General features: G+C 42.3%; 1 protein-coding gene across 1 annotated transcript in view; it reads left to right on the top strand.

Annotated features, from left to right (window-relative positions):
- Positions 1–17,834, top strand: part of LOC141018483 (rho guanine nucleotide exchange factor 26-like) — a 29,443-nt gene extending 11,609 nt beyond the window's left edge. Inside the window, exons 11-15 of the mRNA XM_073493473.1 lie at positions 274–428; positions 6,827–7,036; positions 13,571–13,641; positions 14,835–14,939; positions 15,252–17,834. Coding sequence (XP_073349574.1) covers positions 274–428; positions 6,827–7,036; positions 13,571–13,641; positions 14,835–14,939; positions 15,252–15,394 — 684 coding nt within the window. The 3' untranslated portion in view covers positions 15,395–17,834. The remainder of the gene's footprint in view (positions 1–273; positions 429–6,826; positions 7,037–13,570; positions 13,642–14,834; positions 14,940–15,251) is intronic.
- The last annotated feature ends 32 nt before the right edge of the window (positions 17,835–17,866 follow it).

Here is a 17,866-nt window from a genome sequence, read left to right as displayed (position 1 = left end):
CGCCACTCACTTAGCGAGTAGCTATACACATAATGGACACAAGGCTTGGCAGGCTCAAGTGTGCCTAAGTACTGTGGGAAATAACTGTTGGCACATTTGGGATCCACAGATGTCTCGCGAACATATTCTCAGTCTGCATAGCCAGCTGTTCACACACACACACACGTTGTGATTTAGCATTTCCTGACAGCACCAACATTACAGGCATTCTGAAATACTTTATTCGGTTAGATTTACTGTCTCACATTATCTTTTTTATCTTCCTCCATCCAGCCTTTCCCGCTCGTCTCCTCCTCCAGGTGGATGGTGAAGAGAGGAGAGCTGACCGCGTTCGTGGAGGACAGCGGCATCTTCCTCAGGCGGACGTCACGGCAGCAGGTCTACTTCTTCCTCTTCAACGACGTCTTCATCGTCACCAGGAAGAAGAGGTGAGATTCTGTGTTTGGTTGAGCTGGTGTTGGTGTGTGGCCTTGGTGGGCAGGTTTTGCTCATAACTCACCTGTTCTGACACGTTGAGGGTGAAAGTGTAACCAAGATCCCTCCCAGTGACAACAGTGAGCGTTTGAACCGAGTATGACCATGAACCTGAGTGCAGGGCGTGTAATATTGTCTTCTCCAACCTCATGTTTTAACTTGTCCTGCGAAGTGAGCCTGTTCTATGAGCTCCATGCTGGAATACAGCGATTAAAAATACAGGAAAAAACAACAGCCTCACTGTGACTGAGTGAAGTCATTATTGGCACGGTGGAGGGGGATTTAGAAAAGTTAACAGGGATTGACTCCTAACTGTTCTTCCATGCTGTCCCCCTGTGTCATGGGTGTGTTAACTAAGCTGAACAGGTGCAGTTACCTGAACCTGCTGCGACTTGGCATCATAAACCGGAGCCTGTTTTCCTGAAAGTTGTCGAGGTCTCAACATGTCCCGGCGGTGCCGTGAATCATCTGGAGCTCGCAGACCTGCTTATTGTCAGACTGGTTGCGAGTCTGCCTGTTTCCCCTCCTCTGTTTCCTCTAGTTTTAGGCAGAAACTCACGAAGCGAGCCATGAAGAGGACTTCCTTGAAATGATGTGGTTTTCATTTGTGTAGCGTGGGTGTCTGTCTATTTGCGCCAGAAAAATCCCTTCCCGTCCATCTCGCTCTGTGTGTCTGGAACTGATTTTACCGTCATTCGCTCTGACTCCAGAATCCAAGGAATCATAAAAAACAAGGAGAAACATACCATTTGATATTTTTCTGGGAATCTGATCTGGGACGGCAGACTCCAGCAGGGCCTGGTGTCAGGCCTGTGTTTTGGAAGAGGGATTTGGGAAAGGGTGTGCGCGTTTGAATGGGAGAAGCTGTTATAATATTGGTTTGTGCTGTGGCGAGCGCTGGAGCCCTGCTGTGGCACGTTACTCGACTGCACTCCATCTGCAGTAATCAAAACAAAAGCACACCAGGGGTACGCAAGGCTAGCCAGGCAGCGCCAGGTCACCAACCCTCCCAGACGTAATGGTATAATAGCTGTTTCCCCAGTGTGTGGGGGGATAGCTTACAAGCAGCTAACTGCACTTTGCCAAATGCAATAACACTGTGTGCTTGAATCATTCTTCTTCTCTCATTTTTCATGAGCTTAGATCTCTAGGAACACCGTGATGAACACCAGAGGGAAAGGGTGGAAAGGTCAAAGTCGCAGCACTTACCCAGTAGAAAGAAAACATACATGTGACCTGAGGATGTTTTTTAGTTTTAAAGGCCAGTATTTCTTACTGTTCAGGAGAAGGGGAGTGCAAACTTGTCATCCTGCGTTAGTTGATTGGGAATCCTAAAAGGTTAGTCAGCTGGTCTGTGGCTGCAGTTCAAAAGCATGTAGCTGTAAATAAATCTAGTATTGTGTCTGTGTATCAGATCTAATCCTCTTATCAAGTCTGTCTGTAGTAGGGGTGTCACGATTCTCCAAATCCATGTTTCGTTTTGACTTTCGATTTAAAAAAAAAAAGTTGACTTAGACTTTTATGCCCTGACTGAGTTCAACAGAAATGCCATCCTTCAGTGATTCAACAATAACAAAAAATAGAAGTGCAGTTTGTTACAAGTTTCACTTTCTCATACCTGTCCAGAGTTAACCATCTTCTGAAGTAAATAAATCAAGGATCTTTGTTCTGAAAGTGCAGCTGTAGGCTACCAGTAAGCTAGCTGTGTCCTCTGAAGTGTTTTTGGTGTTTTTTTTAAAATTAAATTGTCAAAAATGATTTAAAATCGAAATTGTGACACCCCTAAGGATCTTTCTTAAATTACAGTTTTTTATTTGATGGGCACTGATACACAAAAATCAACTAAATGGCTTTTATTTTCATTAAAACAGCCAGTACCCCAGCAAACCTAGCTTACAGGCAACCGCTTTGAGTTTTATTTAAAAAATTGAACTAATATTATCAACAGAATGTGGAAAAGTAACAGTTTTGACATCATATCAAATACGTCTCTGTGCTGTGTTGAAGAGATATCCACTGAAGTTAGCATGCTAACTAGCTAGCCCCAGGCCTGAAAACTTTTTTCTCCCAGTGGTCCAAAGCTCCTGTGCTACAGTAATGGTGTCAACACCAACACTCCCCTGGTAGTCCAGCTAGCTGCACGGCTCACTGAGCTAACAAGCTAACAGTAGCTACAGTCATGGATAAAAAGAATACAGTTAGCAGCAGTTAGCAGTTGCTCTGGTGTTATGCTGCTCCTATTTGTTTGGATGAATTCACGATAGCTAATTCTTACATATTGAGCCTTTTTAATAACATTTTTAGGCACAAATGCCAAATATTGTTCCAGTTTCTCCAATGTGAGGATTAACTGCTGTTCTCTGTCTTTCTGTTGCTGTAAATCAAATACCGTTGGTTTTTGGACTTACACTCTGGAAAACATTTTTAACAACTTTCTGATGTCTAATGGACCAAATAATTACTTACTAACGATTACTTGAGAATATAATTATGACTTTACAGAAAACAGAAAATCAAAGTTCACCAGTCTAAGATGAGTTCACTTCTTTGGTATTGTTTTGTACATTGGCCTCTAGAAAAGGAGAGAAGATGAAGTGTCAATAAACAAATGTGCTTTTTTTTTTTTTTTTTTTTTTTTTTACCAAACTGGATTACATGGAATTGGTTATTAGAAACCAAGCCCATGTCAGACTGGGCTATTGTCACGCAGCGGGGGAAAGTGTTGATCTGCTGCTCTCTGGCTCACAGGAACACTTACATAACACTGAGTCCACACCAGCTGGCTCCTCTCTCATCTTCCCCCATTTTTCCTGTGTGATGTTGGGCATCATCTAAACATTTGGTATTGTTGAGCTTCAGATTTCCATTTCTCTCTCTTCTCTCGTTTTTCTTCTCTCCGTCCTTTTCCTTTCTTTTTGGTAGTCACGACCTCTCTTTATGTGTGCGTGCAAGTCTATAATCCCAACACTTTCTGTTTTACTTTTTTTTTGTTTCCCTCCCTCCGTTTGTTTGACTTTGCGATAGTCTCAACACTCCTACTTTGCACCAGCACACCATGCTCTTCCTTTGTATGTGTGTGTGTGCATGTTTGTCTTCGTGCTCTACTTACCAAGTCTTATCTCCAAAATCTCTTTGAGGATTTGCAATACATCTGATTGTGTGTTGAAGTACTGGTTGTACACGGGTTAGATGGAAGCTGTCACAGTTGTGATGTGGTAGATGCCTGTGTTATCTCTACCGGCAGAGAGATCCTCATTCCAGCGAGGTTGTGTGTGTTCGTTTCTGTGGAAGAAGCTCATGAGACTGTTTTTCTTTCTCATAATGTTTCAGTTTTGAACGCACCGTTCAACCTAGTGTATCTCAACTATTACCCAGCTTCATTCCTCTATTTTGCAATAATCTTAACACTGTACACCTGCCCCCCTCCCCGCTTACATGAGAAAACTCACCTGACAAACACGCAGATTCCCCGACCATCCCATTTCCCGCTGTCATGTAAATGGCATTCCAGGCATTTTACCTGCAGGGCTGTCAGGAACCGAGATGATGACGACTGTAAAATCCGGCCTCCTAAGAAAGGCTTGCCTTAAGAGTTTTTTCAGGGGTTAAAAACAAAATAACATTATATGTTTCTCTTGATTTGTTTAATCAATTCAGGTGCAAATCCAGAGGTTCACACCAAATTTGTAGATAAATTGATCAATCATAATATTTTAAGGTGTTTTTAATAGATTAAGGGGATCTTAAGGTGTATAAACCACCTATAAATTGAACAATAACTGTTTCCAACCATCTGTGAATTTCACCTTAAAGCTGCTGTTAGCGTTGTTGTTGTTTTAGCTAGCCATTTTAAGGCATGAAGTGAGGGGATGTTTTCATGTTTTCGTTTAATCCAATAGAAATACCTAATATAAATTATTTTCAATTATTTTTTTTAAATTTACTATCCCCTTCCATTAAAACGACAATGTGTGGCTTTACAGGGAGGAACTAGCTAGCTGGCTAGCTGTCCTCCTGTTGCTAATCTTTTTGCTAGGCCACGCTAACTTACTCCTAGCATCACAGCTAGTCACAGCTAGCAAGTGTATTAAAAATGTCAACCTTTTCTATTCCAGCTCGGTCATTAGGATGACACAGAGAGCAGCTTTCGGTTGAAGTTAGCTCCAACTTCAGCGCAAATACTCTTCTTTCTTGCATTTTCTATGTCCGTCCTCATTATTAAACCCACCCCACCTTCTCTCTGTACTCTTCTCCTCTTCCGAGAGGTCTAAGTGGTTGTGGCCGACATGTTTCAACTTGATTGATTGGTGGACAGTAGGGGCAGATGAGTAACAGTTGAACCTTGTTGAGAGCTTCCCAGCCGTGACCGTGGATTCTCCAGTGAGTCATGACCCGAGTCCACATGTGTGTAAATGAAAGAGTGAGACACAGACAGATGCACTGTCACTACTGTTTGTTGAACTGCTACCTTTGTCCCTGCTCTTGTGTGTGCGTGTGTGTGTGTGTGTGTGTGTGTGTGTTCAGCATGAATGTGAACACTAATGGACATGCTGGCTTACAAGAAGCTGGTTCCTGTCCAGTAGCTTCTCAGCTTGGCTCGTCCTTCAGAGCTCGATGAAAAAAAAAAAATACACGCACACATTTTTCTCCAGGTTCTGTGCTGCATTTGAGGTACCATGTTTCACAATCAGCTCCAGATGTTTCTAACTGACTCCGTGTACTGCTAGACACGGGGTCACGCTCAGGTAAAGGGTACTCATGGGAAATGTTGGCACGCTGTATGCTAAAGAAACCAGCGGGCAGCTAATTTTGTGTAATGATATGTAGAGAGATGAATGTTTGGACCTCTGACTGGCATACTAATGTGACAGCTGATTTATTAATCCAGGTGAATTTGATTAACTACACCGTGTTTAGCCTCTCGGGGGCTGAACTGCTGAGGGATAATGAAACCAGATCTCCACTGAAAACAATGAGCTTAGATTTAATGTGTCAGAGGAGGGGGGCTGATGGTGTTGTGGGAACATAATCAGCAAATATTATGTATTTCAAATGTAATGTTGCACTTATGACAGGATGCATGTTTTTTTTCAAGCATTCATTATATTTTTATTATTTTTAAATCCAAATTAATTGGCCAATGAGAAAATAATATGTAAACATTTAAACATTTTCATTTACTATAATACTGGAAAAACAAAGTAGCAGCAACATGGTATAGTTTGGTGACTGGTGCACCATGTCCATGTCGGGGCAGAAACTGGAAAGCAGACGGCTGAACTTGGGGCTGAAGGGCACATCACACAACACACACACACAACATGGTTCCTGTGGTCGTCTGTTGAAAACCCCAACCACCATGATCGGGGTTTTCAACAGACGACCACAGGAACAGTTTGGGAACAGAGAAGCACAAATAAGTCATTTTAAAAAATTCAAAATGAGGAATAACCATACTTATGTCTGTCTAAATGTTTGTCAGAAAATGAATCCACATTTATATTCGCCAAAAGTGTTTCTAAATATCGGGATATTTGAAGCAATCCAAGTGAACCCAGTTACAGTTTAATCTTGAAATAACATTTCAGTTTTGTCTTTTGTGGCTGTGACAGTTCCAAGAAAAATGTTTTTAAGTGACTACATTTGAATGTCAAACTCACTTTCTATCATTCTCCCACTGAAGCAATGTGTGCCAGTATGTTTTAGTGTTTTTAAGATGTTACAAAGTGTGTTTTTTTTAACGCATACAGGGATGTAACTTATCGTTTCTCTATGTATGTTGCAGTTTATTAAATTTAAAGAAACATTCTGCTCATTTTCAGGTTCATAATTTTATTTTGGGTTACTACTAGAATAGGTTTACATGCTTTAATGCTCAAAAACACATCCTCTGTCTGAAACGCTCTGTTTCAGCTCCTGTCTCTTTAAGGCTCCTCCTCCCGAAAACCCAGTCTTCTCTGATTGGTCAGCTCACACACGCCGGACCCACCACCACCAACAAGAACAGAGCAGCTGTGCTAATTCAATTCTTCAAACTAGCCGTCAGGCAATAATTTGCAAATGTGTGACATAGTGTGATGTCACAAAGTCATGGAATTAAAGGCGGTGGGAGTACTGACGAGGCGTTTCAGGAGCAGTGTTTTCTGTGGGAGAGAGGAGCTTCTGTTGGACTTTGACCTTTTTAACTCTCAAGGTCTTTTACCAGCAGAACATACAGTACATAAAACACTGGAGGGAAGGGAAAAAACGATGATCCCGTGTAAATCTGATACTTGGCTTGGAAACTTTAGTTAAACTTATGATCGTGGTTTCTTGAATGTGAACTCATGTTGAATCTTTCTGCCTCTTCCAGCGAGGAGAGCTACACTGTGATCGACTACGCACTCAGGGACCAGATCTCCGTGGGCTCCTGCCAGCTGGAGGATCTCAACCTGTCGCCGGTCAGAAGCACCGCCAGCATGCTGAGCTCACGACAAGCTGGCGCCAACCATCTTTTCCGTCTGCGTTTCCGTAGCAACCACTCTGGCGAAAAGGTGACCATGATCCTGGGGACGGAGTTGCTGTGAGTGCAATTTTTTTATTCTTGTTGTAACCTTTGTCCCTCTTAATTGTGCCGTTTTTTTTGTTTCGCTTGCGTTTCAGTTACAGATTTACAAGACCATGCTGGTGATTCATGCTTTCCGGTGACATAACGTTAACCCCGGACATTTTTAGATGCGTCATAGTAGGTCAGGATAGGCATAAGGTTTGATATTTATATACAAGTCAAGAAAGCAGAGAGTCTCAATTCATTATTGTTTATTTTCTCCATAAGAAATAGCTTAGTTTATTCTCTTCTCCCTGAAACAAACTCCCTTATCTCCCCTTTATGTGCTCTAAAATGCTTTTTAACTCAAGGTAAGAAAATCCCATCACCCCTCTCTCCTGAGCTCTTATTTCTTAGCCTCTCTTTGGACCATTACAGCTCACAGGGATATTCTGTTACATCTAGTCTCGAGACAAAGCCTGAGCCTTCCTGCTTGTTGTTTACGTGACCTAGGAACTGAAGTTTATTAGTCCGCTATACAGTCATACTGTCTGCAGTCGTACTCTAACGCGGACCGGCTGTACTAGATAATTGTTTTGTTTTTAACCCAACCATCTATTCTGAGCAGAGCCGCTCTCTTTGTTTAGAGTCTGCTGGTTGTAGCTGAAATGTGTTGCATGTGCAGCGTGAGTGATTACTCACACATCTGACCTAGAAATAGAAGTTTTTGAGGTTCCTTGAAATTCATGCCCGTAGCTGTGCTGGTGCTGGTGAAGTTCGGAGCTAAACCCTCCTCTGATTGGCTGTCTCTGTACAGTAAAGTGAGGTTGTTTAGATAGATTATATAACCCGCACAAACAAAAGGGGATCTGTCATATATTGGGCTTCATACAGCGTTTATTTGTTCTAGCTAGCGGGAGGATTCGCAGTTCATGTGCACGTAGACACACACACACTCGGTTTTCACTGTAATTATTTGCTGTGGTTCATGGCTTTGTTAAGGAGTGTTTTCATACGCACAGGGCCCGTTCCTCTTCATTCCTGTGAGGCTAGAGAGCCTCCCTCTGTATTCTCATTACAGAAGGTGTGGTTTTCAGCTCCACTGTACAAAACACTGCCATTATTCTGCGGCTACGGGTGTAAAGTTATTATCCAGGAGAGTTTAAATTTTTACTAACGTTTTAAAATGTAAATTATTTTTAAGGCAGACCGTAATAAAAGCCATAAACCACAGCTTGGGAGATGGTGCAGGTGCATGTATGGTGACAACTGAACAGAAGCACGTAGAGACAGTAGTCGGAACCGGTTGACAAACAGGAGCTGCTACGTGTGGTCCTCTGCTGCTGCTGAAAGTTAAAGCTAGTTTTATTGCTGTGTAGCAGTGTGGAGCGCTGATATTAGCCCCCGTGCTGTTACTAAGAGAAACACTGACAAAGCGACTGCAGTAATAGTGTTAAGTGTGACTGCTGTGGACTGTGTGGGAGGGAATCTTGGTGATGTGACTTAAATACGCTGCCCGCTGAGCTTTATACGCTGCCCGTGTATACATGAGGGGGTCTCCTCGACTAAGTGCCCCTGTGTCTAGTGTGTGTCGCTGTGGAAAGCCCCCAGACTCCCTCTTTTGATAGCTGGCGTTTGGGGCCCTCGGCTTAGTTGTAATGATGTGTGTGTGTGTGCTCCACTCACTCTCACTGTAGCCCTGAACCAGCCGAGGACGAGGAGACCCTGGCACAGCTATCCATTGTTTAAGCTGTTGCCTAGCAGCGGCTCATTGTTAAGTGGGCTGTTTCCCACGACTATCTCTCCCCCCCCCCGCCTGTTATTTTCACTCTCCCCGACTCTTCTTCAGTCCCGTGTCTCATCTTTTAGACAGCAGCCAGTGTCTGCTCTTTGTTGCTGATGAGCAGAGAATAACTTCCTGTTCCTGCGGCCATTCATCCCAATTTAGTGATCTAAGCCAACATGACACATGGAAGTGGTGTTACATTAGTCAGCCTATTTTTGTCTTTTATCAGATTTAAATCAAGTAGAGAGGACAATGATGAGTGTCAGGCTTAGAAAATGCTGTAAGAGTGGAGAGCAGGGCTGGAACTGATGGTTATTTCCTTTATCGATTAAACTACTTTTTGATTATTTGTTAAATCTGTAAAATGTCAGAAAATAGAAAAAGAAATGCATAGTTTCCCAGGGTGATGTCTCCAAATTTCTTGTTTTAATAGGCTGCAACTATCTCTTATTTTCATTATTGAATCAATAATGTTGATTATTTTTACATTAAAGGATTGCGTCGTCAATAAAATGCCAGAAAATTATGACAATTCTCTAGTTTTCGGAGCTGTAGGTGTTAAATCGTTCGTTGTTGTTCAACTAACACAAACCCAAATGGATTCAATTTGCAATGATAGAGATGTTTTTTTCGAACTACTAATCAATTAATTGACAAATCATTACAGCACAGCGTTTAAAATATTCAATTTAATGATGGGAAGTGTAAAAGCAGCAAATACTCACTTTTCAGAAGCTGGGCGAACGAGCAAAAGTCTAATCAGTCTTTTTGCTTGATAAATGATTAATTAATTATTAAAATTGCAAAATTGATTTTCTGCTTTGCTCAATTTATCAATCAGGTTAAGTCCTCGTGTAAGGGTTTCTGTCATTAAACGTACGTAGTCTTATCGTTTCAAGATAGTGTGACTTGCTTAAAAAATATATTTGTTTAAAGGTGCAATATGTAACAATTTTAGTTGAAAATATTAACCAAAATTATCAACAGAGTGTGAAAAATAAAAAGTTTTGACATTATTGACATAGACCTTAGAGATATTAGTTATTAGAGAGTCCGTTCCGGTCAACATTCTTGTGCTAGCAGTGTAAACACCAACACCCCTGTGGTGCTCCGAGCTCTCGGTCTGAACCACTAGCTGCACGGCCAATCGAGCCAATTCTTACATATGGCACCTTTTTTAAAAAGTGGTAAGGTAATTAACTGAGTTTACACTTTTAACTTGAAAGTACCCAAACTGTGTGTTTCAGTCCTCACTGAGTGGTAAGCAAAGTGTGGGAAGGACGCTGCTGATTGGATGGAACAGGACGGTCGGCTGATTTCTTCTTGCTGTCACAGTTCAAAAGGGAAAAACCATCAAACCTGCTCTGTGCAAGATATATCTGTTAATGAGTGTTGGAGCAGGTGTATCGTATACGACAGAAAAGAATACTGAGAAGCCAGCAGATGTTTTGCATACACTTGCCTTTATTGCTCACCTCACCACTGAATTTAAGTGCAGCTAAACTCGGACTCCGATGTGAAATTCCACACATTCTGGCTGAAGGCGGGTCTGTGTTGTTGCTTTGTGGAAATGAAAACTGTAGGATTGGACTTTTTCTCGCGTTGGTCAGCGTGGGCGTCTGTTTCTGCTTTCATTTTTCATTTGTTCTCCACCTGCTCAGCCTTTAAGCCGATGCTTTACCTGTGTTTTTACATCGATGTGTGAGGTCTTAAGTAGCACACATACAAGAGATCAATCTCTAACCGCAGCGGTTACATAATACATCAGGAATTCAGACAGACAGCTGGATCGGAGATGGCACAAGGACGTCTCTGTGGCTCGTCTGTTGACAGTCTCTCTGGCAATCGTTTGTGATTCTCTTCTTTTTTTTCTGTCTGTGTCTTCTTCCTTTTCTCTGTATCCTTTTTGTTTGGTTGTGTTCATGCCAGCGAGCCTTCCCCATGACCCTGATGTCGTGTCCTGTCCAGAGTCAGTGAATAGTGCTTCTCTTTTAGTGGAACAGAGCAGCTACAGAAGTCTGCAGCAGATATGCGGCTATAACACAAAGCAGCGCCGGTTATGTAACATCCCCGGCCAGAGGAGGGAGTCTGTACTTCAGCTGCACACTTTGGCATTGTTTCTGATTTCATTTCTGTTATTGTTTTTGACTTTCTCACTAAGTCTGCTTTCATTTATATGATAACGAGAAGCTGATGGGAATCATTCCGTCTGCCGGGGGAGTTTCCCTGGCTGGACAGCTCCGGGCGGAGAGACTTCATGTTTTTGTCGGATGAGTAATAATTGTACCCGAATGCTGTTCTGACCTGTGGTTAAGTGGAAACAAGGGAGGGATTTGGTTGAGAGTAAACAAGTTGATAGGAGAGAACAGAAAGGGGTGAGGAGGAGAGGAAGAGATGAAAAACAGAAGTCTGCTGTTGATTTGAAGTTGGCAGAGGAGGGAAGGTTAGAAACGGGCTGTCGTCGCTCTTTATCTGCCTGTGCGAAGGAGCTTCCACAGTGCAGCAGCCAGGCATCTCCGCTTTTCAGAGGTGAAACAAAAACCTCTGACAATAGATTTATGATTCCTGGCATTCTCGTGCACATTGGGATGAATGGTTAAAAGCAGAGGGAGCTTTACCACCGTGAATAGACCGATCCTGCACGGGCCTGTAGCCACCCAGAGGGGAAGAGGGCGAGCACCTGCTGTTGCATATGCAGCTTGTAAACAAACACTCTCACAGGCTGCTTTTTTTTTTTACCTGAACCTCTCTCGGTATGTGCCACACATTCCACAGATAACCATGAAGTGCCTGTCGCCTGTTTGCTGGACATATACTGACTACGTGTACGTTCGTAGCTCTGATAAAGTATTTCAGCTGTTTGAGCATGAGAAAGCGACCTGTCACGATGGCGTGGTCGTGTATGTGCACATGTACAGTATCTGACTGTCGGCATGTGTGTCCAGCTGTCAGATGCGGCGACTCGCAGCTGCCCTTCCCACGGAGCAGCTCGGACGTTAGAAGAAGTTCACTTATCTCTCGTATGTGTGTTCCCGTGGGATGTCCAGTCTGTTAGTTACCAGACTGTCGGCCTGTAAAGCAGGCAGGAGACACTGGAGAGGTCACCGTGGCAGATGGATCCCAAATGTGTCAGTGACTGTCACTGTTGGGTGCAAAAAAATGATATGGTGTGTGTTTCAGGAATGTAATTGGCAGCTGGTATGCCTCTTCCATTTTTGCCTTCACCACTTTCTTCTGTTGAATGCTTTGCCATTCATGGGCTGTTGAAAGCTTAATAAGTAGATCTACATAAATATGTGCTGCGCCTAGTCATCAGTGACTAACGTGGATGTGATGGTGCCCGGCAGCAATGTCGTTCTCTCTTCTTCAGCCATGCTAGCAACACGGTCGACTGGATGGCAGTGTCCGTCCGTCGGTCCACGACTTTAGTCCAGATTGAAATATCTTTTACAGTACAGTAAGGCTAACTAACTATTTAATTAATTATTGATTAATCTGTCGACATCAACATCAACCTGTCAAACATCTAAACATTAGCATCGCCAGTATCAAGAGAAGCCAAAATGAAAGTTGAGTTAACCTCTCGAGTCAGCTCGAGAGCAGGAAACAAATCTAAACAAACACCAACTATTAATAGATGAATTGACGTCACTTTTGCCGACTAATGATTTATTCCTACCTGGACTATGAGCCCAAGAAATAGCCTGGTTAAAATGTCAGTGGTAAATACTGAAAGGTACCAAAAGAGGTGATTGACCTGATAGCTGTCAATTTAGACTATAAAAATGTGTGGTTCAGCTCCAAAGGTTGCACTTTAACAGTCGTAAAACTGCATTGTGGGTGCACACTGATAACCTCTAAGCCACTGATTTTGATCCACAGTAATGGTTATAAAGATTTATGGTGATTTCACACAGTCCAATTAGTTGTTGAGGGATGACGTGACCTGGTGTTTTACAGCCTGTGTCCTGAAAGGGGTTGGAAACGGCATGTGTACGACGGGAACACAATAACGAGGGCTGACTCATGGGACTTGCCAGTTTGAGGTCCATTTGAGGCCCTTGTGAAGAGCGTCCACACAAATGCCTCGCTCAGTCCGTGATTGTCTGTGCATGTTGTTCCCATCTGCATGATGAGGGCCAGCGCCGCTGAGTCACAGAGGGCCTCAGTATAACCCCCCTCTGGTTCATTTCCTGAACCCCCCCTTTATCTCTCCCGCTCCGGCTCTTTCTAAATCCTCTCCTTCCATCAGTAGGGGATGAGAACAGGTGATATCAGAGGTAGAGTTTCTTGGAATCTGACCTGAGCGACTCCACCCACTGTTTTTTTTTCCCATGAAACGCACACAAGAGAGAGAAAGAGAGCAAAAGCAGGTCTGTCCCCTCCTGAGAATCGGCCTTTGTGCTTGTTCTCTCCCACTGAAAACTCACCTCTGTTCTCTCATTGACGGGGGACAGAGGAGGAGGGGGGGAGGCAACACTGGCTGGGCAACCAAATAATGCATTTGCCTCAACAGCCTGTTAGCTTGTGTGCAGGCAAGCCAGATTTGATGTTAGTCGGTTTAAATGAATCCTGACGGTCTGTTGTAGCTGTGTGTGACAGAGTGTGAACCACATCTGTAATACAAAATCATAACAATTAAACTACTTTAACCACGGTTCAGGAGGGGAGCAACTCCAACATCACTGTTAAGTTTTAGGAGTTGTGAAGTTGGTAAAACTTTCCATTGTGTTCATATTGATCATATTCATAACCTGTTTGTCTGCTGTTATGTTTGCCTTTAGGAACGAGCGTGCTCGATGGATCACTGCTTTGGGCCACAATGTCAACAACAAGAAGTGTCAGGACAGAACCAGTGAGTTCCCACACACTTATTCACATACACGCTCTGCTCTACTGACCTCTACTTTTAGCCTGTTGCACCACCGTGTGGTTGTTTGTGGAAACTGTTTTTCTAACACTGATTTCAAAACAATTCCAGCGAGAGTAAAAGTAGTTATTGTGTTAAAGCTTACTTTGTTAAAAGTGAAAGTTTTCCCATATTAATATATGACTTGAGTATGACTCTTAAAGTATCTGATATTAAATGTACATAAGTATCAAAAGTGCATGTAAATTATACGTATACTTACATGTATGTAATGCTGTACATTATGGGTCGACTGGTTATCAGATCTGATGTTCAACATTTGTCTCGTGGAAACATCAAGTCGCAGCAAACAGATTTACAATTTAAACTTGCAGAAGTACAGGCGAGCAATACAGAGACACACCATTTAAAAGTAAACCAGTGCAGTTAGATCCAAGGGATTGATTGAAGAAAGATTAAAGAATTCAGTCAATACTCCTATATTTAGATGCACAATGAAAATAAAATCAATAAAAAACACATTTAAAGGGTAACCCCACCAATTTTACATGTTAAAGTGTGTGTACAGGTCTTGGGGAGTACTACTGCGTATGTTAAAAAAGTTGTAAAAAGCCCAGCAAGAGGAAGCTGCGTGCAGTCCGATAAGTTTCTAAGCTGCATTGTGGGTAATGTAGGCAACAGATTTTGAAAAGTGGTCCACTGGTCTAGCATTGCAGTCCTAAAACACTGTTGGACTCATCATGGACAGTTTAAAAACGAATGATCAAAATGGACACAGCAGAACCAGAGATAGCCCTTTTTTTAATTTCACGCACTCTTTTAAAACCTGGCGCCTACATTACCCACAATGCAACTTAGCCACTGAGTGACATCATTGGTGGAACTTATCAGATTACATGCAGCTTCCTCTGGAGCCACAAAAGGCGTTTTACTACTTACACCAAGACGTGTGAACATCTTTAATTTGTGAAACTGGTGGAGTAAGAAGTACAATACTTGCCTCCAAAATGTAGTGTAGTGGAAGTATGAAGTAGCACACATACAAAATAGAAATACCTAAAACTACTTGATTAAATGTACTTACTACTACATAATTCAATCACGGGTTGGTTTCCATATTTTCAAACAAACCCAGTGCAACTTTAAAGTGATTTATGTGACCTGTGTTTGTGTTTCAGACGTCATGCAGGTGGAGGTAATCAGAACTTACACAGCCAAGCAGCCAGACGAGTTGTCCCTGCAGGTGGCTGATGTGGTGCTTGTCTCGCAGGCTGTAGAAGACGGTACGTCAGCGCTCAATGCCTCCGCTTCCTTTTCACTCACCTTCTTTAGTATTCCTCTCATTCCCCAGCTTCCTACTTTAACCACGTCCTTTCATCATGCACTTTTATACACTCACCCTTTCAATACCTGCCTGCCTCACGTATAATAGACTTCATAGATGTTTGAAGATGTGCTTTTAAAGCTACACAAAGGCTAAAGGTCATTTCCCTTTCGGTGACCATGGCAACCGGCTTTCATATTAAAGAACAGAAGGACAGTAAACACAACGCATTCCTCAGTTTTTCACGTATTCATACAATCTCTCCTCTTAGGCTGGTATGAAGGCGAGCGACTGCGCGACGGAGAGAGGGGGTGGTTCCTCGCCGAGTGTGCCGAACCAATCACGTGCCAGGCCACCATCGAACGCAACATGCAGAGGATGGACCGCCTGCAGGGATTGGAGACTAATGTATGAGCGGGACCAGGGAGGGCTTTTTCCTCAGCTGTTAAAGAGACCCTTTGACACAGCAGTGACCCAGACAAATGAGTTCAGTAACAGCATCAGTGACCTGCCCTTGAGGGGACCACGTGGGACCAGTATGGGAGCTTTGGCGGCTGCTGGACTCTGGATAAAAAGATGAAGACTTCTGCTCAGCGTCCAGTAAATAATAGGGCATGCTGCCTGAGTTTCAAAGCAAAGACCGTGCAGAACAAACACAGCGATAGAACAGAGATTTCCTTAATCACAGATCTGTCCTTGCGTGGGTGGGATGGCTCAGCAGTGGAATCTGTCACATTCATTAATTCCCTGGATGGTTAGAAAACTTCACAGTCACCGCCAGAGTCACTGCTTTCAACACCCTGCTTAGATATCAACTGTTGGTGTGAAATTTTGTGCATTTTTGTTATTTTTCCAAACATATTTTTTGAGTGTACAATGTAATAAGTGAGACTACAGTACCGCTATAGCCTGATGTGTGCTGTTGTTTAGCTATGAAGATGCTGATTGTAAAAACTTTAATAAGAGGGTTGGATTGGCAGCTTCTTTACAGTGTGTGCTTTAAAGGTTAACTCCATCATTTTTACACATTGAAGTGCACAAGATGCATGTAATCTGATTAGCGATGTAAATGATTAATTGATGAATCGCCTAGAAGAATTTAACCGATGCAAAATGTTTTAACTGACGATCAGAGATGGACACCACCAAGTGCATCAAAAAGTATCTTGTTACAAATTACAAATACTTGCTTGTCAAATATAACAAAACAAAACACAAAATACTGGTATGAGAACATGTATCTAACCGAAGTAATTTGTAATTTAAAAAAATACTGTACAAACTCATATTACATACATTTGACATTTTAGCCATTTAAGCCTTAATGTTGTTTGGATTTTGTTGTGCCAGATGTTAATGGGGGCACCACAATGAAAATGAAGCGACTTTATTGTTTTATTTATTTTATCATTCAAGTAACTTGGTGTTTACTCTGTTTTTTATCTTCATTTTAAACTCCTAATGTAGCATAGTCTGACTTTGCATCAAACATGGTTCATGTCAGTGGTTAAAACTCTTTTAGAGCGGAGAAAACATCCAACATATTTCATACATTTTTAATAGTTAACCGATAAAATTTGCTCCCCTTAATCTGATTAAATTGCCTCTGGTTAATTATGGGTAATGTAAGCGCCAGTTCTGAGCGGCTATCCACTGGTCCAGCGTTGCTCTCCTGTAACACTGTTGGACTCATTATGCACAGTTTAAAAAAAATTATTAAAACAAAACAATTTTCCATGCATACTTACTTCTTTTTTGAAACCTGGCAACTACATTAACCATAATGCAACAGTGACATCACTGCTAGAAATGTATCAGATTACATGCAGCTTCCTCTGGAGCCACAGAAGGCTTTGTTCTACCTTTCTTTTCATATACGCAGGAGTACTCCCCCATTAATGTGTGAAATTGGTGGACCTACCCTTTAATGTAGGAACTGAAACCATAACAATGACATTTGCAAGAAAATACAATATGGCTGAGTCGTAAAAGAAAAATGAAAGCTACTTTGCCCTAGGCACTTTGTGTAAATAGAATAAAACTTAATTAATTGGATAATATAAAATATTACAGTCACCTGGGAGACATAATCTCATATGTCATCATGAGCTCAGCAGAAGGGCCAAGTGTCGGTTCTCCACCTTACCGTTTGTCACCAGTTAATGTCAGCGCCATGAATCAGACTCCACATTTGTGTCACAAACGCCATTTTTCTCTCGATCCACTCAATGATTTGGACAGCCTGAAATATCACACACACTTGATGCCAACCAGAGGTGTATATATAAATACCACACCCTCAGGATTTATATCTGTGATGCTACAGAGGCAAGCTGAAATTAATTTGTGTGAGCTGCTGATGGGGAGACCGGAAGGGAAGAGCAGCCCTGCTTTTAATGTGATTGTCCACTGTGAGTCATCTTCTCAGTGTTGCCATGCCCGGCCAAAAGAAATAAATGGCTTGGTCAGAGTGTGGTGATAACACAATCTATCAAGCCCACTGCTCTGGCCCCGGTCCAAATGATGACCACGACTGGTGAGCTACAGGAGGCGAGGTATGACAGTGGCGGGCAGAGAAGGACATGAGTATCTGGACTCTCCAAGCTTTGCATTTGCACTCAGGGAAAATTCTACACATCTAAGCATGAACTCACCTTTATTCCAATCACTTCCTGTACTTGTAACTATTGTAAATCTTCTGTGTACATGTAAATATGTAAAACAGCCTGAATTGTACCATGTATGTTTTCCAAAATACAGATTTATATTGCAGAAACTTGCTTATTAAGTCAAACTTTATATATTTTAATCAGCCACTCTAAATAAAACTGAATTGCTTGGTGCCTGCCATGTATTCTCAATGGTCAAGATGTCATCTCTTCTTCC

This window comes from Pagrus major, chromosome 2, assembly GCF_040436345.1.
Source record: "Pagrus major chromosome 2, Pma_NU_1.0".
NCBI lineage: Eukaryota > Metazoa > Chordata > Actinopteri > Spariformes > Sparidae > Pagrus > Pagrus major.
The sequence above is the reverse complement of the archived record's forward strand: the minus strand, read 5'-3'. Positions and strand labels throughout refer to the sequence as shown.